Genomic DNA, 24926 nt, shown 5'->3' on the forward strand with positions numbered 1-24926 from the left:
TTGATTTTGAGAAGAGTATATTAATTGATGTTGATGAGGTGGGCAAGTTGAAAATATTTATTTTCTGTTGAAACAACGCGAAAAATATTTATAGAAAATTCAAAATTTGTTACAATTTATCAACATTTTAAAAGAAACTAAAAAAATTATCTAAAAAATTACATTATTGATACTTTAAAACAAAATTAAAGGAACAAACATAAGGACAATCAAAAATTATATAAATATTGATATTTTGTAATTTAATTAACATCAATCTGCAGCCACACTATTGTTAAAGAGCTGACACATTGAACGTTAATGCATTTCATATTACTCGGAACCCAAGAGAAACTCATTAAACGGTCTTTTGTTAAGCAAATTAAAGCAAAGATTACTTCAATTTATTTCCTAATTGTACTTTGCGGTATGCTCGAAATTCGATGTATGTACCTTAACCAATGACCTATATTTAGTTTCTTTGTGGTTAACTTTCTTCTCTATTGCTTGTAATTGATGTGAAGATAAATCTTTGAAGAAAAGGAGAAAAAGGCCAAACCAAACCAAACTCAACCGTACCGAACCGAACCTTTTCTCTTCTTTCTAATCTGTGAATCGTGTTTACGGAACATGATGGAATAACATTTAAAGCAATAAAGTTATAAATCTTTTACAAATTATGATCCAAAATATAATGAAGAAGAAAGCAAGCCAAGAACAAGAAAACAATTAACATAAATTGTGAAGCTGTCAACAGTTCTAAGAATTGTGAGCTTGTGCGGCCTTTTTAGCATAACTAGAAACAAAAATAACTATATCTATAAAATATATTGACAGATGAGTTTAAAATCGTGAATTTGGGTCAATTGATGCTAAAGGGCTTGAAAATATGCAAACTCTCTGCGGACTTAAAAAAACAAATTTCGTTTGTTGTCTGATAAAAAATTTTGTGATTGGCATTTTTAGTGCTCACCCATTAGGATCTAATAGCTTTATATGTATATATAGATCTATAAAAATGATTATAAATACTTGTATATAAAGGCGTTAAAGCCAATTCACCACAGACAGTTTACTTCTGCTAAGCGTTTTGTGCGGTTCTCGTGAAAAGAATGAAATTCTATACGCCAACATTGATTTTTGTACTATGTTGCCTTTACTTGGCCGGTTCGACGGTTTCAGCTTTGACCACCTTTGGTTATAATGGACCAAAACGTGGTTACTTCTATCCAAAACCCGCACGTTTACCTCCATTGCCAATAGTCAATGGAAGCACCAGCTCCAGCACCACTACCAATTCCGATGGTCCACCGCCTGGAGTGCAATCGGATTTCATTGATGATCTGATTGAGGGACATAAGCAGCAAATCTTATCGAATGTCTTGGGCGTTTCAGCTGCTTCAGCTCCGCTTGGCAATGAGACTCCATTGGACTCCACGATAGTTGCCTCATCGCCGCCTCTAGAGGGCGTTGGAGATGCTAAGGCGTTTCGCGTTAATCGCTGTGCCAGTTGCAGTGAGTAGAAGGGGGGCAAAATATAAGCTGACAAGCAACCAACGGGGGAAAGAAAGACAAAAAGCCAAAGTGAGCTCCAGGGAATTCAAAAGGTAGACTCAAACTAAACCAGGATATATATGTATGTACGTACATGCATATATGTAATTAGAGGGAGTTATTCGTTCAACAAAAACACGATGGTTTTTTTTTTCATTTTGTTTTGATTGAAATTTGTGCTAAATCGTGAAACCATCTAGGGTTTTGTGGAGCAAGTAAAAAAGAATCGATTATGGTCTTTAAATTATCATATTTAAAATTTTTAAATGAATTTATCAATTTAGCTTATACAGCTTAGTTTATATAGGTTTACTTACAACTACAACAATCAATTGCCAATGTTTCAAAAATGAAGCATATTCAAAATATAAACAAGTTTAGTTTAGCTTATCTCTTAAAAAATTGAAAATTTTAATCGTATTTCACAGCATAAAATGATCAAAAACATGTTTAAGGTAATTGTTAATAGATTTAGACATCTTAATAAGTTTTTTTTTTGTTTGGAGCTCAAGCAACTTTTCTCCGACTTCCCACGACCAATTCACGACCCAAGATTCCTAATGATCTCTCTTCTATATACAGCCTGCGGGGTGCCAAATGTAAATCGTATTGTGGGCGGCACTCAGGTGCGTACAAATAAATATCCATGGATAGCTCAAATTATCAGGGGAACATTCCTGTTTTGTGGTGGCACTTTGATCAATGATCGCTATGTTTTAACGGCTGCCCATTGTGTCCATGGCATGGATATGAATGGAGTCTCAGTGCGTTTGCTGCAACTCGATAGAAGTTCAACACATTTGGGTATCACACGTGCTGTGGCATTTGCTAATGCCCACGCTGGTTATAATCCAGTTACATTGGTCCACGATATAGCCCTATTGAGGTTGGCTCAGCCAGTTGCCTTGGTGGATGTAATGCGTCCGATATGTTTGCCCAGCAATTTTCTACAGAATTTCGATTTCCAAAAGGCCATTGTGGCCGGCTGGGGTCTAAGTCAGGAGGGTGGCTCAACATCTAGTGTACTGCAAGAGACTACAGTGCCGATAATAACGAATGCCCAATGTCGTGCCACATCCTATAGAAGCATGATTGTGGATACAATGCTATGTGCTGGTTATGTTCGAAGTGGTGGACGCGATGCTTGTCAGGTATGACAACAGATAAAGTAAACGAAGACAGAAGGTAAAGTAATACTTATTCTATTTTGTTATATAGGGTGATAGTGGAGGTCCTTTAATCGTACGCGATCAGAGGATATTCCGTCAAGCTGGAGTTGTTTCCTTTGGTTATGGTTGTGCCAAACCCGATGCTCCAGGTGTTTATACTCGCACCAGCCGCTATTTGGACTGGATAGCGGCAAATACCCGAGACTCATGCTATTGCGAGAATTAAGAATTCGAATATTTGATTAAAATTTTCCAATAGAAAACTGATTAACCTACAGTTGTTGCCTGTGTGCCTGTGTATTTTACTTTTGTGATTTTGACCTTGTCCTCTTTGGTGGCAGCAGTGGTATGTATATTATTCCAGTTGCTGGTTTAAGTACTTTGTCTTTCACTTTTTGGCAAAGTCATCTCTTGGCGAACAAACGAAGCCAAGGACGTTTGCTGCTGCTGCTGTTGCTGTTGCTCTTGCTGCTGACACATTGTTATCAGAAACTTGTCAACGACTTTGCCAATACCAACAACTTCAGCAGCAGCAGCAGCAACAACAACGACAACTGCTAAGACAAACAAGAAGAAAAAAAATTGTAACAACAACAACATTATCTCAATCCCTTTATTTCCCATGAAAGCCGAACACAATTTAATGGATTTTCTTGTTATTTCTGGTATTTTGTTGTTGTTGTTGTTGTGGTTGTGGCAACTCTAGATATCTAGAGAAAACTAGTTTGCGACTAAAGAAAATGCCGCATAATTGCCGCCGCACTTGTCTAGGATAAAATAAAATAAAGCATGGCGCAACAAATGTGTGGCAAGCGGGAAGGGGTCGGAAAGTGTGTGTGGGGCGGCGGCGGACAATCGACAATGTTGTCAATGTTGTTGTTGTTGCAGTTGCAGTTGCTGCTGCAACGGTTGGCATTTGATTTTATTTTTAACTAGACTGCGGCAAATCGTTGCCCGTGCCCGTGCCCATGCCATATTATGCACTGAGGAAAATCAAAACTGGAATCACTTTGTGAAACTAATCAAATTGCCGCAAAAATTGGTAGATCCCGCTACTTACTACACTTAAAACTTTAATTCAATCGTAATGATCGATTAAAAGCTAGCTTAATATAAAAATTGTTAACTCTGCCAACATCTTTGACTATTTTTTGTTAAAGTTTAAACTTACGACATTTATTTCTGTGGCTAAACTAAGCTCTGTTTAGCTGAAAAAGTTTCTCAAACTAAAATTTAAAGTTTTGATTTTATTTAATTAAACGATTTTTCATTTGTTTTTTCTCAATTTTTCCAATAATTGAATGATTGAATTATTTTGCGCTTTGTTGAATTTTCTTGCATTGTTCGTGTTTTAGTTTCATTCTCTTTGTTTGCGTTCAATGCAGAGCCATTTTAAGACTTCATTTAATTATTGATACATATAAATGAATTGCAGAGAAAATTAATGGTCTGACGGCGCGGAGCGGAGTGCGGTCGGTGGCGATCGGTGAAGTTGTATCCTATTTATAGATCTAATTGCTGCTGCCAGTTGTAATCGGATTTGCTGTCTTCTTATTGGCCACTCTTTTATGACGTTGCCTTCTAAACAGCCTTATTCTCCTCGTCTTTCGTCTACGTCTTCGTTTTCGTCTTTTTCTTTTTGCCAATGATCCATTTGAGTTTCTGTATGGAGTTTAATGTGGCTCTTAGCTCACCATTGACATTGACCACATTCAATAGTTGATCCACACAAGCCATCCATTTTTGAGTGGCCACATGCAAGCCACATGACACCAGTGAACCAAACATGTTTCCCAATGGTTGGACATAACCCCCGAGACGGTTCGATCTGATGTCTTAGTAATTTCCAAGCCATGCCCCAAGGCATGACCTCTTGAACTAGCCGTATTAGCGATTTGTAGGGTCGTGAACATGGCAGTTGAGCCGCAGCCGCAATACATTGATTACCTTGCTGTAATCTAATCTTGGCCAGCATCAAGAGGGCACGAGATTGATTGACATCCCGATGGATTTGGGCCAATACTTGTTCTTCCACAAGATGCATCAGTTCTATATAAAGGACATCGAGCAGATTGCCAATCTTATCTTTGGTTTCAGATGACATTGCCAATAATTTCTCTTCGCTTGATAAATTTACGAATTATATCTTCTTTTTTTAAGGTCTGTTGAGACTGGATTGAAGAAAATCAATAAATCAAAAATAAACTTTTTGAACTAAAAGGCAAAGATCAAGAGAGAAAAACGGAGAGAAAAAAACCTTATGTTAAATATTGAAAAACTCTGTTTTTACTTAAGTTTACCTTGAAAGATAACATTCTTTAATAACTTTTGATTTGATATTACAAAAAAACTTGGCCTAATTTGAAAAAGTTTTTGACATTGGTCTTAGGTTGAGTTTTTTTGGGTTTTGAAGTTTTTAATTTGCAAAACTCTTCTTCTGACAGATTTTTTGTTTTTGTATTTTTGTATTTTTTTTTGTTATTGTCCGCACGCTTCGTTGGCTAATTTAACATAATTCTCACATAAATCGCCCAACAGCGACTTGGTTAGAGAAATTTTCACGCCTCGCTGATCATTTGGCCAAAATAGCACGAAAAAAAAAAAAAAAAAAAAATATAAACCGAGGAGACTTTGCTTTATAATCAAATTACCAGCAAACTAATGCCAAAACCGAGACCAACAACAAAGTATACAAAACACCTTACGGCAATGCCTCCCCTCCATTCCTCCCCCTTTCCTTCTCCTTCTTTTTTCTCTCCCAGTGGCAGTGGCACACCGCAAAACATTTTAATAAATTGCTCAGTTATTAGTTGTGCACTTTTTTTTTTTTTTTTTTTTTTTTAATGTTTTTCTTCTTGGTTAGCAGGAAAAAGTGCAATTAAAATGCATTCGTGGTGCGAGGGGAAGGAAGTGCCAAGGCAAAAAAATAAAAGAAAATTAGCATAAGCATTGACTTTTTATCATGATGAAGAGCATTGTGGGGCAAGGTGGTTTAGTTGGTAGTGCGGCGGGACAGGGGCAGAGGGGGCCACTGTGTTGCGCTAGTTTCCCATAATTTGCGTAGCGTCAGTAAAGATAATGAGCTGCGGTCAGTCGCATAGCAAATGGTGTGAAACTTTGCTATGAAGGAGACACAACCGACAACACTAAGAGGGAAGAGTGACAGTAGTATGGATGAGGGTGAGGTGGGGGATATGAGAAAGAGGTTGTAGTGCACTTTTGTTCACAAGCGCACTTAGCGTTTGTTGCTATTGTTGTAATTGCTATTTGCTATGTTTGCCGTTGTTGTTGCTGCTGCTGCTGCTTTTGTGCGCAATTTGCATAAATGTTTTTAATTAAAAAGCATTTAAAGCACATTTTATCAAAATGATGATTGTGAGCGAGTTTTTAGTAAATTTGTTAATGAAATTACCAAATGCGGTAAGTGAAAAGGAAATGAAAAACATACATAAATCGCCATACAAATTTCAAATTGATGGCCATTATAAGAATTTTAAAATGATTTCAAACTCCAACCCCTTAGAAACATTTGTAAACAGTTTTTGATATTGCTTTACCATCATAATGAACTTTCACTTTATTTTATACTTGCTTGTTTTATCGATGTCTCTATTTATATTTTCTAAAGATTTATGATAAATTTTTATTATTGTTCATAACAACATCATTGTAACTTCCGAAGCCCTTAAGATAAATTATTATAACTTTGCTTAAATTAATGACATTGAAAAGTCTTAGTAAATTAATGATTTAAAAGAACGAAAAATGGTACATTATAGGTGGATTCATTACCTCTTCATTGAGGTACAGCATCACAGTATTTATTTTAAAACAAAAAAAAAAAAATTAACAAAAACAAAGCAAAAGGGGGAAATTCGGGCCACATTAATATTCGGTTTTTCGGATATGTAAAGCATTGTACCAACATTATCTAAAACATGAAGCTTCTTAAATATTTATTTTGATACCCATTGATACCCCATTTTCATAATTTTTTCAGTGTAATTTTTGCCAATTTCCTAAAGTCTTTGTTGTAAGCCGAGATATCACTCCACAAATTCTCGATTGGAGTTGAGGTCTGGTGATTGGGGCGGCGTATCCAATACTTTTGGACAGTTGTATAGCACCCATGATGTTACCTCTGAAGCTTTATGTTTCGTATTCGAAGGTCGTGCAGTTTTCTCGGGTATGAATGACCTCTCCGTCGCTGGTCTAAGCAGGAGGTCAAGAGGGGTAACACCTTTTCATTCATCTCGGGTTAAAATATTCTTACAATATTGATCGTAACACTTGCCTTAAAAGAGCCTCGTAACAGATCGTAACACTAGCCCCGTGTCAGCGTATCAAGCCTAGTCGATATAGCCATATCCATGTGTGCGTATTAACTTCAAAACCTCTATTGACTGGAATAAATCTTGGTATTTAAGCTTGTTATTGCCTAATTCAGATCAAGTAAAACCTGAGAATATTACTCCAAAAAATATACTTAAAACTAAGCGAATGAATGAATCGAATCTTAACATGCACCAGTCGAAAGCCATCGCATCTATCGATGTCGCACTGTAGTTTTGGCTTTAACTATTTTCTTAATATAAATAAATGAATATACACATGAATAAAAAATAATAAATAAAATAAATAACAAATCATTGACCATAGCTCATTCAAAAGATAATGATACAAATTTCATTCTTGCACTCAATTCACATTAAATGATCACTTTTAAGGACAATTGCAAATATGTTGTTATTTAAATTTATGTATATTAAAAAATGTACTGAACTTTCCTTGGATTTATCATTTTATATATGTATGTTTTGCGACTTTTGAGTGGAATTGAAAATAAATATTTTGAAATTTTTGCATTTGTTCTCTTACAAAGTAGCTTAATTAGTTAGTTAGTTAGTTTTAGCCGGCAAGTGAAGTTAAGTCAGCCCTGTTTAATTTAAACTTTTACCATAAAAATTTACGCTGAAAGCTTCTGTGGCTCCATAATTTAGTTAACAAACTGCGTGTGTGTGTGTGTGAGTGTGAGCTGGGGGAAATAGATTTCCTAACTGCTCCATAGCCGGCAATACTATATATCACTCTTAACTTATTCCAAAAGCAATCCACTTATCATGGCTCTTGTCATTTTATCGCCTACCCATATTTATCTCAGCCTCTGACCGCCCTGCCCTCCTCCATCTCACGCTCTCTCTCTCTTTCTCTCTCTTTCTATCTCAGTGTGTAACTAAAACATAACTCAGTCCAATGGAAAAGAGACTGAAATAAAAGTTAAGAAACAAAGACGATTAACTTGTTTCACCAAACTTTCAAATGCATTTTATTTCAACACAACACCACACACACACACACATTGACAAAAAAATCCCACACAAAACTTGCCAAAAACAAAAACCGAAAAACTCGAATTATTTCCTTCCTGCAACTTTACAATTTATGTCAACTTTCTTTTTATCAAAACGAACTTGCAACAACAACAACAACATCCCCAACACAACAACAAAAACAAAAAAGAATCAACGAGTGCAAAAAAAAAAGAAGAAAAATAACACACACACACACAAAAAAAAAAAAAACTGTAGAAACAAGAAAAAATTCCAAAGATTTTTCAAATCTTGCAGCAACCCATGAGACTCCCACAAAACTTGCCCCGTCAGGTGAGTTTTTAGTTGTGTGTGTGTGTGTAGCATCAACAGATGATTTAGCGACGGGTTTTGTTGTATCTCAAAGAAACAACAACAAAAAGAAAAAAACCCGAAAAAAAAAACTGCAACAGGCCAAGAAAGTTGCAAAATCATGTTGCGGTTCTTCTTCGACTTTGGCACAAATACATGTTTCCTGTGTTTTTTTTTTCTTCTTTTGGTTTTCTTTTTTGGGATAGTAATCGAAAAGTATTCGAACGGAGCTTGACTGGACAGGTGACCAGCACCACCAACACCACCAGTTGGTTTAGGTTGAGTTCTTAAACTTGTTTCAATTTTCGCTTATACACTTTGATATCGAATGGGTATCTTTAGTTGATTGGCAATCCGAACAGTATTTGTCAAGAGTAAAAACATAATCAACTTAAAAACCCATAAGTCAACTACAACCAATAAGTACATAGTCATTAGGCCACCGAATGCACTTGGCCTAAAGTAAACCAAAGAGTTGGTAATGTTTGTGGTCATTAGAGAGTCAATATGACCGCAAGGTTAGCCAGTGGCCACCTCGTTAATGATCATTGATAGTTGATTTATCTTGTAATTGGAATTGGGCCCTTGTTAAGCGCTTTAAAACAAAAAGTCAAAAATAAATAAAAGTAATTGACAAATTGTTGATGATACTAATTCAAAAAGGCACAGCTTAAAGTTTATAAAAATTAGTCCCACGGGCAACTGATGCCAATAGACAAAACAGTCATTAACAGCATTTTCAAGGAAATGAAATACATTGTATATGTATATCTCCTTATTATATTTTCCTATCAAGTTATTCCAGTTCAGTTTTTGTATTAAGCAAGAGTAATTATATGAAATTATTGAAAATATTCATACCCAAAAAAGGGCATTAACGCGTCATTGTAACTACTAAATATTCCGACTTTCCTCTTATGTCGTATTTATTTTTGTAGTTTTTTTTTTCTTTTTTGGTGCCTTTTTTAAAGTTTTGTTTTTTTTTTTTTTTTGTGTTCTTTTTCTTATAACTGTTGTTTCTTACTGATGGTCGTCTTATAGTGTTTTTTTCTTTCGTTTTTCCTTCTTTTTAGCCGGTAACCCGGTAATTACCAATGGCAACGACGACGACGAACAAAGCTCGCGTACAAAAATTTGAAATCAGTTTCATTATATAAATTGTTACCTTTAGACATTGTGGCAGACAGGCAGGCGAAGAAGAAAAAAAAAAAAAGCAGAAAACCAAGTAGAAGGAGCCAGTTTCTTAACTTGGATTGTGATATATATATATATCTTGCCCCTCATTCTCTTATGTGTATCAAGTCGTGGTATTATCAACAATTTGTGGCGCATAATGTCAAAGTTGCCCGACTAAAATCTCAGAGTTTACTGTCAGATCAAATGGTCTCAAAGTTACACAAAATGTACACACAGACACACACACACACACACACACTCGACTTCAATTAGACAGAAGCAATAACAAACTCAAACAGCACCCCAAAAGTAAGAGGGGCACTTCAATCTCCATCACTCTCTCTTCTCTCTCTCTCTCTAAATCTATCTGTCGCCATCTCGGTGTCTCAGTCTCTCTCTCTCGTGGTGGAGGGAGGGAGATCTGTGTAAAATGTGTGTCAGTCAGTCCGTAGTGAAGCGGAAGCTATCCCTGTCAGCGCATATTGTTTGCCTTCTATGGGCCACGATGTTGGACGTCGTCAACGGTTGCCATAGAGCTGCCAGTCAGTCAGTCAGTCTGTCTCTCAGACCAGCCAGTTGTCGTTCATCTTCTTCTTGCCCATGTCCAGTTTTGGTCCCTCGGCCCCAAAATAAGAAAAAAAAACACCTCTCAGTTTCCCCTTTTATCTAACTGTTTTTTGTTCTTCTTGTTTTTTCTGTTTTTTTTTTTTTTTGCTATGCTTCAAGTGTTGACTGACAGGTGCCGCTGCCGAGAATTTTTCGGGCGCTACAAAGCGGCATAAATAAAAATTTTTCCAGCTCTCCAACTCTGTTGACAGTAAACAAAAAAGAGAGACAGAGAACGAAAGAGGAGAATTCCCTGAAGACAAACACTATGCCATTAGTTAGATGAAAAAAAGGAGAGACACTGTGTGAAGGATACAAAGATGAATGGATTAATGGATGAACGAATTGTTTTCTTTAAATTTTATAGAAGATCAAATAAGTCTTTATTCAGATAATTTGAAATAAGAGTATAAAGATCACAAAACTCTATACTTAAACTACAGTTAAATAAGCTAATGTTAACCCAAAAACTTAGCTCAACTAAACAACAACAATAAAATGTTTCATTCTAATGTGCTTAACCCAAATATTCTTAGTCTTTGCGGCTAAATAGTTTAAGGGTATTATGAGAAATTTCATTATTCGTAGCTATTATTTACTGCATTCGTTTTCAGGCCATCAATTAAAGCTTATTTATGATATTGGTTAATGCTTTTTTAATACTTATTAAACAAAATCGATTATTTGCCTATTTAACCAGGTGAGAAATTTTTAAGAAATTTGTATTATTTTAAATTTTACTAAATAAATAATATTAATAGATATAAATAACTGTATTTGAGATTTACAAATACGTGTCTATATCGTCTCAGTTGATCGGATATAAGGCTGATATAAATACATATATAAATATACTTCGAAAGTGCTATATTATTTATTATTTGTTCATAATTTTTTTACTCTACTGTTCTGTTTGAAATTTAAATTTATATAAATAATTAATTAACTTTTTTAATTTCTTATTCTCCCTCTTTATTCTTTCAGTTGTGGCAACATCTTAGCAAAGACAAGAACCAAGGGCAACAGTCTTTATCACCTTTTGGTTAAAGCACAAAGCTCAAGTGATCGGTTTCCGTTTTGTGGTGAGTCGGGCTTTGGAGAGCTTTTCAACAGTTCACTATGGCCTTCACATCAACTGGTGCGAATGATGACTATATAACTGTTGTTGAAGTCGACGATCCAACATCGTCCACCAAAGACACAAACCAGTTGAAGAACCAGCTAGTCAAACGGCAAAGCTCTGTTGCCGAAGATTCTTCATTTATCACAGTGCTGACCATCAATGAGATGGAGCTACTGCAGCAGCAACATGAGCAGCAACAGAAGCAGCAACAGGAAGTACCACAGAATCTGGATGAATCGGAGAATGTCATCCTATATCGTTTACCTGGTGAGAGATTGGGGTTCGGTTTAAAATTCCAGGGTGGTACACGGAACACAGAGTTGGTGCAAAAACTTTACATACAATCCTGCGCAGCCGATAGTCCTGCCTCCAAAGTGGCCACCAGTTGGGGTCATTTGCGTGAGGGAGATGAAATACTCAATATTGATGGCCATGATGTCTCCCAAATGACACGCATCGATTGTGTCCGTTGTCTCAAAGATAACGTGGCCATTAAATTGATTGTTCGAAATGGCCATGGTCAAAAGCCACCCAGCGAAGAGGAACAACAACAGCAGCAACAACAACAAAATCAACAAATGGAACAACTTTCCATCACACTTAATGCTCAACCACCACCACCGCCTCCCGTGCCGCCAAGAAAATTACAAGTGAAACGCCAAAATTCCAGGGAGCAACAGCCGAATAATCAATTGGTGCAATTGGTTATTGAGAAACCTTTAACACCTCCACCAGATGCTGAATATTATATCAATCTATTGACCGAGTCGATAAAAGCTGAATCCGAATCGGATGATACGGCTAGCACAATTTCCACAGTCATTGATAAGTTCTCGATGGGATCGGATACCGAATTGGTGGCAAGTAGTCTAAACGGTCATGATTTGGCCAAAGTATTGAAGCCATTCACATTGCTTGAAGAGGAATTTCAGTTGGAGCAACAACAGCAACAGCAGCAGCAGCCACCGAAATTAATAATACCAGGCAATAATTATGAGAATGTTGAATTCAAGACCGAAAAAATTAATGTCTATGAGAATGTGGAATTGGCTAAAAGTCCCATACCCAAGCCTAGGATACAATTGGCCACAGTGGAGCCGAAAAAGAGATCCATAATACCCATGCCACGTAAAATAGCAACGATCAACAGCAACAACAGTAGCAATAAGTCGCTGCCAATTGAAGTGGCACCACCAAGGATACCCACTGTAAACACGCCGCCAGCAACACCCACAGATGTTGTTAAGGAATCAAATGTGACGAAAATACCCAAGGCCAGTATGAATTTTTCGCGAGCCAAAACCGAGGGAGAGATTAAATTGCAATTGACACCAACAAATTCTTCAAAAATGCAGTCTCCTCAGCAAACAAAGTCACGCATACCGATCGTCTCGACGCCCACACAAAAATCACCATCGACACCAACGTCGACGACGACACCGACAACGACAACGACGACAATGATGAGTAAATCTCTTTTAACTAACTCACCGCCACTTGCCAATTCAAATATACCTAGATTGTTGCAAAAACAAAAATCGGAAACGGATTTAAAATTGGGTTTCTATCGTAATAGCAAATCAAAGGAGTCTAGTCCAACGGCACTGGGACAATTACGTCCACCGTTACAAAGAGCTAATTCAGCAGAGGCTCCAGCTAGAACGCCGGAACGAACATTTATACCTGTTCTACTGCTAAATGGTAGCAACAATAATAATAGCAAAAGCTCCACCGAAAGCTTAAGTTCCACTTGCAGTTCAAGCAGCGGCACTAACAACAATGGACGTTCGCCCAAAGGACCGAAACCCAAACCACCAGAGCGAGTTCAAAGTTTGCAAAAAACTCAAATACCTAAACTACAATTATTACCCACAACACCGCCTCAGCAACAGCCTAAGTTGACCATGCAGACCTTTAAGCAGCAGCAGCAGCAACAGCAGCATACCTCAAACTTATCGAATGGTACAGCCGTTGGATTGCCGGCCACACCGAAAACCACACCAGTGAATACCCCATCGCCCACTAGTAATCGGGAGATTCGTTTTAAAATTCAAACCTATGAGAGTAAAACTCTCGAGGAGGATAAAATGCCCAGTCTATTCGATTTGGTGCACAAACAGGATAAAGATAAGGCTAATGATAATGTGGCTACAGATATCACAGCTCTTTTGGCGGCTGCAGCTGCCGAAGCGGAAGATTTGGCTAGAGAATCACCGCCACCTCTTGTCGTGGGCAAGTGTATGAAAGTTGTGGATGATACACAGAATACCACCTGCTATTCCAGTTCAAGTAGTGATTGTGCCGATGATGATACGGGTGATGATGATGTGGATGATGCTGCCGAAAGGGAATATATATGCGAAGATGGTGAGAAATTGGGACCACCCGAATTGATAAATGGCCCAGGACCATCTGAGGCATACTTCAATATGTATTGGCATTCGAATATGTTGCCCACCATTGGTGAAGTTGAAGAAGAGTTCTCCTCACTGGAACCACAATCGTTGACAAATGGGTAAGTGGATTGTATATACAATTATATTTAAACGATTACAGATTTGCGGGAGTTCACAAGAATTGAAAACATAATACTGAAGACAGACTGACATGATTACGCTACTGATTATTATGAAGATATAAACATTCGAAAAAAGCGTTCCACTGTCTGTTAGATACACTTTTATGACATTTCTATCTACACACATACCTTCTTAGCTCCATGAGTAATTTGATAAATAGTCGACATCGATATGATAATCGTTTGTTTATACCTAATCGTTATAATCAAACTTAAAACCTTAAACAAAGACGCTAAGGATATGTGTGTATGTATGCACATACAATCTTATCAAACCCTTCACACAATAAGTTCCTATTCAATTTCATCACCAGCAAAAATTTGCAAAAAAAAAAAAAAAAAAAAAAAAAACGTAACTATAATAACAATAGTCATATTTGCAGTAAATAATATATACATTGCCCTCCCTCCCATACTCGCACATTCTTCTCTCCTGAATATATTCGAAAAGAAAAAGTTTCGATAAGACCCAAATGCCGGTGTGTTTACTTCACTCTCCCACACTCTCACTTTGATAATAATAGTACGCCGAACGAACGAAACACCTGATAAGAACCTGAATGGCAAAAACAAAAAATTCATTAGAACGCTGTTGGCCCAATCAGTGTTATTTTGGAGACGTAAGGCAAAGGTTCGAATAAACTGTTTTTGCGCAGCACTGACTTGCAATATACATACAATACATAGGTGGGAATTGTTGAACACAATTAGCATACGATAAGAATGGCCATAATAAATATAATTACTCAATGTGTGATGACTGATTGACAATGTTTGGTTTTTTTCGTTTGTGTTTTTTCACAGAACCGTAGTTAAAGCCGAGAAGTTACCACAACAACCACAACAACAGCAGCAACAGTTGCTTATGTCCAAAATGGAAGCTAACGAAGAGAATGATAAGATAATTGACCATGACGCAGCCGATAAGAGCTTGGATCAAACATTAACAAATTCTTCGACCTCAACGAAAACGATACAGGAGGAAAGTGTATCCGAAAGTTCGGTTAAAAGTCAACGTAGCAGCACCACTACAACCACTAAAGTAACCACCATGAAGACTAGTAGTAGCAGCTCCAGCAGTAGTACCAGCACTAGCACAAGCAGTTCATCCAATGTTCTGATACCAGACATTGCCTTCAAATTGCAACCATATGAGGAAAGACAAGGAGATGGTGGTGAAAACGAACCGACCATGACAACGACCAAGACAACGACCACAGTGCACGAGGAGCGTCGTGTGATGAGTGAAGAGCAAACTTTAAGCGCATTACGAACCACCGATCCATTGACCGGTGAGGAAAAATTGTTAACCAATGTGGCGACCAAATCGAACAGTGCACGCTTCAAGAAGATCAGCAGCAACGACAATTTGCTCGACCTTGGTGACGAGCAGCTGCAGCCGTTGACTGCCACTGTCTCGGCAGAGATGCGTTTGACCGAGCGTTTGGATAATCCACAGGATAAACAAAGTATTGAAACGGGTATTTTGACCTTATCCGAATGTGGCAAACAGTTGCAGTTGGCCGAAAATGGTAATGGCCTAACATATACAGAGTGCGAGGAGATCAATCAAGAGACATATCTTGAAGGGGAGCAGATATTGAATGGCAATGACAATGATCGTCAAGAACAAGATGAGGATGGAGCCGCATTGGTAACATTTGAAAGGGAATTATCCGAGACATTGACCGAGACCAAGGATGGTGAGAAGCAAGTTACCAAGAAATTGGAACAAAGCAAAGAAAGTGCCGCTAAGAAGGGTGCCAAATTGTTGAAGAAAACCGACGAGGAGAGACGCTTAGAGCAGGAGGCACAAAAATTAATCGAAAGCTATCAAAAGGTTAAGAAAGAAGCAGAGAAACTATACAATTTAGAATTGGCTGATGATGAGCAAGGATTCGATTTGAGTGCCTTTGAGGAGAAGGAGAAAAAGGAGTCACATGATGTGCAAGAGCGAGAACCTGCAGTGGAGTTTTATGAAGAGCACAAGAAGGAGATAAAGAAGGTGGAAGAACAGGAAGTCACCGTAAAGGTAGAAGAAGATCTTGGGTATGTGCTACACAAGCACATTATTGAGGATGCAAACAAATTAGAACACACATCTGCACCCACTCCGGCACCAAAGCCTAAACATAAGCCTCCAGTACCCACTAATAAGCCGAAACTGTCACCTCCATCGCCACCAATGAAACCAAAGGTGGCACCCCCACCAGTGCCAACGAAGCGCAGTGAAAAACCAACACCAACTCAGCGACGCAGCAGCCTGGAATTGTCGCAACCACCCAAACCCTTAGAGCGCATCATTGTGGGCGTGGAACAACCAATTATCACCTTGGCCAGCGTCGATTTGCCAAATGTGCCCCAGCAAACTGAGGAGGCCATGAACGGTGCCGCAGTAGAGGTAACAGCATCGGTAACTCCCGTTGTTGCTGCTGCTGTCGTTGTTGCTGCATCCACTGGACCAGTAGACGAAATAGCAACAGCAGAAGCCTCCTTATCGACCTCGGGCGATGAGGCATTGGATCCAAATGACCTGCATTTTGAGAGCCATCAGTTGCCCAATGCCGAGAAGCAAACGCCAAAGGGAGCAATTTTAAGCACCTCATCCTCTACCGGCTCGTCCTCGTCAACAATGTCTGAAACAACAACACCAATAACAACACCAATTTTGGTATCAGCAACATCATCAATGGATTCGGTAAAAAGTGTCATCGAGGTCACCACTGACAGTCAGAAGCAACATGACGACCAAGATGATGACGAAAATGACGATGATGATGATAATGATGACAATAATGGAGAAGAAGTACATGCTGTAAGCGAACTAAACACTGCTGAGGATGATGTGTCAACGTTGTCGCCTAATAGAGAACATGAAGCAGGTGAGTCTTTGCCATTCGATGTCACTTCCACCTTTGGTCAATATCCATTAAATGGAATTAAATATCAAGTAAAACCAGAAAATTATGACTAACTTTTGAAGATAGTTAGTTAGTCAATCGATTAACAAATTTTTGTTTCGAATGTTGGGACATTATTACTATATCTTTTTTTTTTTTGTTTTGAGATGATGACTAAAGCAACAGTGGTGGGGAATCACCCATACATTTTTCTTTGTTGGCAGTTAGTTAATTGTTTCATTTATTTCCGAAATATTTTTTGCAATTTTTGTTACTTGTTCTTGTTATTTGATTTTCAAAAGTTTCCCTTTTAAAGTCTTTTTCCATAGCTTAGTAAATTTTATTGTTTTTTTTTTTTTTTTTTGCAATTTTTCACTTAGTGTTTAGTTCCACTTTTTCATTGGTTGGTATATATTTTTTTTAAATTTTATAATTCAATATCTGCTCTTGACTTTTAATTTAATTTTGTTTATTTTATAATAAACTTTGGTCGATTTTTTTCAACTGTTAACTTACCTACTTATCATCAGAATATCATAAATTGATCAAACATATAAAATAAAGAAGATTGTTTATCAATAATATTGGCCATAGCCAACTAGTGTTGATCTTTATGACACATTTGTTTGCACTTGAAACTACCAAAAGGCTTGAAAATTGGCACTAACAAAACTCGAGTATTTAAAAAAAACCCGAAAACGAAGTTTATATACTCTATAATAGTGTTTAAATCTATCGATTGTATCAAATTGAAGCAACATGTAGTAGAGTAAATAATATCTTTAATTGTTAATGCAAATTAAGCTTAGGAATACATAGAAAGTCTAGTTAGGGTATAGGTAGGGTATTCTTTGAGTTGTGCACATTCCAATTATTAAATTTCACATTAAATTTATACTCAAACTTTCAGTATCAACCAAAAAAAAAAAAATTCTAAATCGTGCAAATTTTACATAGTTTTCAACCAGCACATAAAATTTAACACACACAAAATGCAAACTTTCAAGAGGTCATGAAATTTAGTGTTCGACAGTAAAAGCGCCCCCTACCGTCCGGGAGTGCCAGCGGCTCAATGGTCACATCAACATCACCATCATCATAATCGTCATTGCAATTGCCTTTTACTTAGTTAATTCTCTTGTCCATGTGTAATTATGAGCGAAAAAGGGATAGGGAGAGAGCAAGCTCTATTTATTTCTCGTGGCTATGAGTTTGACAAAAATTTTGCAGTTTTTCGTTGACATTTTAACCACAATTGTTAGCCCGAGGGTGTTTTTTTTTTTTTTGTGGGTTCGAGTGTAGTTTCATATGCAAAATGGCCACTAATGGACTCGGATAAATTTGTCTCATTTTGTGGTAAGTAAAGCTCTATATAGATGAAGTCTTATGTTCAGTCTCTCTCTACCTATCTATCAATCTGACTGCTGATTAGAATAGAATTTTCATTCAATATTAAACATATTGTTGAAGGAAACAAGAAAACATTTCCATCAATACACAAATACACACACGCACACACGTCTATATAGATACATAAGTTTTCATTTAAATGCCCACAATAATGTTTTTGTGAAATCAAAGGGTAAAATGCAAATGCACAAAAAGCCAACAAACTGAACAATATTTTATTATACACAATATCGCATTCGGTATATAATTGTTTGGCTTAAATATTTCATTGTGCATTTGGATTTACCTGCAAAATTTGCAGAAATTTGCATAAAACCTTATAGCCCAAAACAAAATTTCAATGCTCTCAATGGCCAATGCATATATAAAATATTGCCAAAATGTTTTAATTAAACAAAAACTCTGGCCAAATACTGCCACACATATCAGGGAGAGACTGGGAGCAATCCACAAACAGATAGATAGAGGGAGTGTGTGTGTGTGTGTGAGTGAGCGAGAAAGGTAGATGGCACGCGTGAGAAATATTTACATACCAAAATGCGTTTCCTGGGTGCGAAATAATAATGCAATTTTCGTACTGAACCCACGAGAGGCCATCACATTTGCATATGCTTACAGTGAGAATTGTTCGAAATGCCCAAAGTACAGAATAATATTTATTTCAAAAATACATATATTAATATTTGATCGGCAACAGGTCGTATGATTTAATTGATTATCCAAACAAATGATTAAGACTTTTTTGAATATCAAAATATTAGATGACTTAACCACTTTCGACTATCACTATTTCATTTTGTTGAGTGACCAGGTGTCGGATGAGTAATATATTAAAAAAAAAAAATAAATAAACTAGCAAATAATATTGTAAATAATTTTAGATTTTTTCAATGATATGAAATATTAATATATTCTTATATAAATTTAGCAGACATTAAATCTAGAGAGAACTATGGTTGGACGACACGTCGTATGAGCAATATTTTTGAAGAAACTCTTCACTTGTTTCTGATCGAATATGAGTTAATTTCAGAATTTTTTATACTTGAAATTAAACATTAAAACTAAATATTTGTATTTAATTTACTTTACACTTAATCTACACATTTCTGGGGACCACGCGTCGTATGAGCAATATTTTTTAAAACATGTGTTCTTCCTTCTAATCAAATTTGATCAATTTCATAAAATATTTCTAAACATACTTGTAAATAATACGAGTTTGTTTTTTTAAATTGGACTTTTACATTGATATTTTGATTTCGGGTGACAACGTGTCGTATAAGCAATATTTTTTAAAAAATATACTTTTATATATCCTTATATAACTTTATGAGACACTAGATCTATGCATAGCACAGTAACAACTGGTTGTTGGGTAATTATTGCCAAGTCTTTTTTTTACTTTTAGAAAGCAAAAAATCTTATAGATTTTACATAAATTATTCTATTAGTTAATTTTGTTCAATTTCTTGGGTTCCATTCATTTAACCGTTTTGTGGTGAAGTGATTGAATATACATACATGTACATGATAATTAGTCTCCACTGTACTTTAATTGGGTTTTTGTTCAACCCCTGTGCCTTACCACCTACACCCTTCTTTGTGCTGCCTTTTCTACCGTTGTTGTTGTTGTTGTTGTGCTTTGCTGCCTGATAAAAACTTAACAAATAAGCAATTTTTCCCTCAACATTTCATCGATGTTTTTTATTCAGTTGGCTTTTTGTTGTTTCTTGTTTTTTTGCACATGTATTTTATTTGTTGAAACTCTTTGCTCTCTGTCATTATTTTATGTGGCCACACAAATTTGCAATTAAAACAGCACAAAAATATGCAACGGTATTTTTTTTCGACTTTTCTTTTTTTGTTGATATTCTTTTTCTCGTTTTTGGTTGGTGTTGGTATTGGAATTTCTTTTTTTTTTATCTCTGGCATTTATTCGTTGTGATAAAAAGAAAGATATTATTTTTACGCTACACCGAGTTTCATAATTACAATCCGCGTTATTGACAATGGAGTTGCAATCATTAATAACCGATGGGCTGGCAATTGCTTTTTATCCCTTATCATTATTTTTATCTATAGTTTTACGATGAGAACATATGGTAAATGATTGATAAAAGAGAGTGGGAAAGAGAGAGTCGCGCTGCCACTTCTTTGACTTTTCTCTCTCTCTCTCTCTCTATGTCTTTTCCTCTGTGCAGTGCACTCAACACTTTGGAATTGGATTTTGAGCCATAATGACCAACTGACTGAATGACTGAGTGACATACTCATGCCCACTACTATCTCCTTTCTGCGGCCCCCGCTTACTGGATCATACGACATAGCCGCAAAATTCGCTTGGCATAATTGGTTTTCGGCCACATGGCACCCAACTTGGGCTATGCGGTTTCATGTTGGTCTCTAAACTCTGCTACACCGGCTGGCTAATGAAAATGCATGGCAGGAGCAGTTCAAACTGCATTCGAGTGGGTGCGTGTGTGCCCTGTGTGTATTACTGAGATTGTGAGCACTTTTGCCCAGAAGAGTTTATTGCGTTATCCATCAAATGCCTTTGGCACTAAAAGGTTATAACAAATATTGATCGAGACTCTAGCTACAATAAGTGATTTTTGGTTAGAGTATCCAAGGGTCGTCTATAGGGCAACATTTTTGTATATATTTTTCGACTGTTCTTTTATTGACAGGCTTGTCTATATGTTTATTTGATTACAAGCATTTTAAACAATTTGCAGGCCGAACACCCCAGAAAATTAACCAACACCAATGCACACCCTGCACCTCCCCCCTCCCGCATTAACAACCCGCTCGTCACTTTATTATTTCCTGTTTTAAATTTACTCAACAGTTTACTGTTTGTCACGAGCATTGCCCAAAAAATTTATCTCTTTTATGCATTTAAAATTAATTTCAAATTAATTTTCAATTCGATTTTCGATCTTTGCCTTTCTCTCTCTCTCTCTTTCTCTCTGTCTCTTTGTGTTGTTATGTGTATGTTGTTTGCTTGTGTTTTTGTTATTTTGTAGTTTTCCGTTCATGTTTTGTAATTACATGTTCTGGGTTTTGTGTCATTGCCGCCCTGGGGGTCCTTTCGATTAGATTTTGTAACTAATTTTGTTCATGTGTTTTATTTTCATTTATTTATTTGTTTCTTTTTTTTGTGAAAGGGTTAGTTTTGAATCGGTTTCGTTTTTGTGGTTTCATTGCAAATTGTTTGGCAAATAAGTGGTAAGGATATGTCCATCAGACAAGCCACATTGTCTGATGTAATTATTTTTCAAAAAGTTTCCCGTTTGTGCAAAAGACACAAAAAAAAAAGAAACAAAATTGGGAAATCATGGATATCAATTCAGTCATCAGGTCGACTATATCGTCTGTCAATCAGCTTCTGAACCAAAAATTCTTCTTTTGGCCAAATTAAATGGCAATTCAAATATCAATAAAATTAGTAGGCAAATTTTAACGCGGCGGCGTTTTGCGGTTTTTTGCCTGCCTCTGTGTCTAGTCAGATTTAGTTTTGTGGTTACAATTATCATGTATGGGACATGTGATGGGCAAAATGTCAAGACATGTCAGTGTCAGCAATCGGGTCAGGTCAATCAAATGGGCTTAAAGTTTTTTCGTGCTCAAATTTACTGGAAATCTTACATTCGTCTTTTTGATGGACTTTGATGAAATGAAGCTGATTAATTTCCAATTTCATTTATCTTTCTAATGGCTAAGCATAACAGTTAAATAAACACAAAATATTTAAAGGTTTTTTCTTATGTGGGCAATTACCCGAAATGCATCTCTAATTATATTAATGTAGGGAAAACTGTTGTCCATAAGTGAGAACTATCGAATCCGGTTAGATTACGCAGAAGTTTTGTGTACTTTCCATGGAATAATAAAATGGGCAAAGAATTCGTCATTTATTCTATAAATATTACAAGCAAAGAATTGTAGATAAATGATCTCATATTTAGAACACGCCTTGCGCAAAATACAACAATATATATTTACCTACACATGTGTGTATATAGATAAACACAGAAAAATAAATTAAGAAAAAACGCAACCATGCATTCCAAGACTCGTCCCAAAGGTGGTGCTTGTTGTCATTGCTAATTATTGCCCCCGAAAACGATGTAGAGACCCCGATATATCCCGACCCCTGCAGACCTTATAGAGTAGATGGTTCTCTATCCCCAGCATGTCCAATTGGCAAAGCAAAGACATGACTTCATTCTCATTGTTTTATCGGTTCGCGAAATCGTCGCCATGGAAAATCACATGGGCACACACACACACACACATCATAAATGTCAAGTTGGCGAGAATTATGACACACATACACAAAGTCATACAGTATAAGCGAGACAGGGAAAATGAAGGAAACGGAGAGGGAGAGAGAGCGGAGCGGGAGAATGAGAACAAAATCACACAATACCTAGGTAGGAGTAAGGTAGGAGCTCTAGCCATATCTAAAGTCAAGATTTCGTGGTCCGTGACCATTTGGAAATGTGATAATTGCAGGCGAAAAAGGCTCGAAGTGAAGTCAGGAGCCCCAAAGTGCCACTATGTGGAGTCTTTTGTAATGAGGCATAGCGTAGTACGAAGTAGTTGGGTTTTTGGTTTCGCTTTTGGGTTTTCTGTTGCGTTTTCTATTTTTCTTCTAGTTGTTTCTTTTTTTTTTTTTTTTGACATAAAAGTGCAGCTGGGCTTGGTTTTTCTGACTGAGTTCAGGTTCTACCTATTTCCCTCGCCCCCAAATTCCCCGTGATGTATCTGTATCTGGCTACTGTACACATTTCGCTTTGTTTTAATGTGACAATGTCAGTTTGTTTGTGTTTGTGTGTGTGTGCATGTTATCTGGGCAAGTTCACACTCTTAATTGGATTTGAAAGTGCAGTTGACACCTTCTTTCATTTGGCTGACTGTACTCTTCCTGTACTCCTCTTCCTTTCTCTACTCTTCCTTCGATGTCTTTTGTGTCGCCTTCTTAACCATCTCATCTTGCCAACATGACAGCTGATTAGTTTTACCCACTGGTTTTTGGAGCTTTATTCTGTTTTTTTTTTTCTTTCCTTAGTTTTGTTTTGCTGCTATTCAGTTAGCCAACAAGCCGTCTAACCAGCCTTCTGTGAATGAGGTTAAGCCCAAAACGTAGCCGTTAATGAGTTTGGTTGTGTTTAATGATAATGTTTTTAACGTTAGAAGGTGCGCCAAATTATAAATGAGAATTAACTGTTTACGTGAAATACGGGAACATGTAAAGAAACAGTTAAGGAAGTTTTATTCTCTTTTTTTATTTAAAGCTTTTCTTTCTCTTTATCTAATTGACCTCACAATATGGATGTCAATCCAATTTAAAGAAAAACTTAGGAAAACAAGGAGGAAAGAAAAGTTTAAAGAAAATTGCCAAAAAATAGAGGAATGCAAATGATATAAAGAGTAAGAAGAAGATGGAATCCTTAAAGCAACCTTAAGGCGAGCTTAAGAAACTGTAATTCAACTCTAAGGCAGAGCAAGCAAATAAAAATCATTTCTTATCTTCTGTGGGCCTTTATGATCCTACATATGATAGTTTGAGCGTCTGTCCCTAAGTTATCTTTCGTAACTATCCGATATCTAAAGAAAGCAGTCTCAAGAACTACAATTTCTGCTTTTGTTGGCACTTTCAATCATGCAATCGCTTCCAAATAAATATTTCTTGAATAATATTAAGAAAGTGGATAAATTCAAATTAAATATAACCATGTTCTATTATGTCTTTCCGATATTTTATCACAATTCAAGACCCATAAAAAAGGTATTTTCCATCTTTTCACACGCCGCACACATAAATTGACAAAGTGGAGTGCTTTTGGCCATGCCCTAACGAAATTAATAAAATACCTTTAATAATGGGGGGGAAAATGAAATGCAAGAGTTTACAGCATTACTCAACACATTAACACCTCTGCAAGCCGAAGAAGAACTTAAAAATTAACAAAATTTTACGCCTGGCAAATTTTTAGCAGCGGTTCTCCTTTTCTCGTTTTTTTTTCTTTCTCATTTTTTGTCTTTTCCCTTTTCCGTTTCATCTTGGTTTTTTTTTTTTTTTTGTCAACGTGGGCAGAGAGGCGCGGACAGGCAAAACGAAACGAAAAGCGCAAACCAAGCTGAAAATTGCTTAATCCTGCTGACAAGACAGACTAACGCTGAAAATGATGAAAAAATGCACAGAATTTTGGTCAAAGAAACGACTTGGACATACCCTGTGCACCATTATGTCATTAAAATTTGTTTGCGACTATGTATATTTGAGATTTCTTGTATTGAATTTCAATTTTGAAACAACATATGGCAAAGTAATCAAAAAAGTGATCAATTCAATGTTAATACTACTTTTAATATACCTTTTATATGCATAAAGATTATTAAAAGGCAAGAGAGAACGTGTGATGGTCCAGACGATGCGCCGCCGTTGCCGTCAGTTTTCAAAGAGCCTGGCCCGCGTTTTGGTGTATCCTGACATCGCTGACTGGGCAACCCAAGAAAGGGCCAAAGGAAAAGAGATAAAGAGAGAGAGAGAGAGAGAGAGAGAGAGAGACTTGCAGAGAAAGAGGGATGGCATGGATGGAGAAAGAGTTGCTGACACGAGGGCGTTGCAGCGCATAATTATGCATATATAGATATATATACATATATATGTACATACATACATATCTGTATAGGCAGAAGGGCTGGCCTCGCCTCTACTTTTGCAGTAATAAAGCAATG

General features: G+C 36.8%; 3 protein-coding genes across 6 annotated transcripts in view; 2 read left to right on the plus strand and 1 right to left on the minus strand.

Moving 5' to 3' along the window:
• Positions 1-24926, plus strand: part of bbg (big bang) — a 141210-nt gene that overhangs the window by 10070 nt on the left and 106214 nt on the right. For 3 of the 4 annotated variants that reach the window (XM_068294052.1, XM_068294051.1, XM_068294049.1), the window contains exons 2-3: positions 11150-13803; positions 14671-16748. In XM_068294052.1, coding sequence (XP_068150153.1) covers positions 11285-13803; positions 14671-16748 — 4597 coding nt within the window. In that variant the 5' untranslated portion in view covers positions 11150-11284. Of the gene's footprint in view, positions 1-11149; positions 13804-14489; positions 14554-14670; positions 16749-24926 lie in introns of those variants that run through there. The other variant, XM_068294050.1, reaches the window with a different exon arrangement.
• Positions 1092-2928, plus strand: LOC137580064 (trypsin-1). Its single transcript, XM_068293978.1, has 3 exons — positions 1092-1494; positions 2116-2684; positions 2752-2928. Exons 1-3 carry the CDS (start codon positions 1092-1094, stop codon positions 2926-2928), a joined length of 1149 nt encoding a protein of 382 aa, XP_068150079.1.
• LOC137580065 (uncharacterized) lies at positions 4184-4806 on the minus strand. The gene is given in 2 exon segments (XM_068293979.1): positions 4184-4520; positions 4522-4806. Coding segments are annotated over 2 exon segments (492 nt in total). The 3' UTR covers positions 4184-4313.

The sequence above is a fragment of the Drosophila tropicalis genome, unplaced genomic scaffold (genome assembly GCF_018151085.1).
Source record: "Drosophila tropicalis isolate 14030-0801.00 unplaced genomic scaffold, ASM1815108v1 contig_805, whole genome shotgun sequence".
Taxonomy (NCBI): domain Eukaryota; kingdom Metazoa; phylum Arthropoda; class Insecta; order Diptera; family Drosophilidae; genus Drosophila; species Drosophila tropicalis.

Bases quoted from the DNA above. Each gene is read 5' to 3' on its own strand.
- LOC137580064 (XM_068293978.1), top strand. From the start codon at position 1,092: ATGAAATTCTATACGCCAACATTGATTTTTGTACTATGTTGCCTTTAC. The intron at 1,495-2,115 runs GTGAGTAGAAGG...TTCTATATACAG, and splicing joins TAATCGCTGTGCCAGTTGCA to CCTGCGGGGTGCCAAATGTA. The intron at 2,685-2,751 runs GTATGACAACAG...TTTGTTATATAG, and splicing joins GTGGACGCGATGCTTGTCAG to GGTGATAGTGGAGGTCCTTT.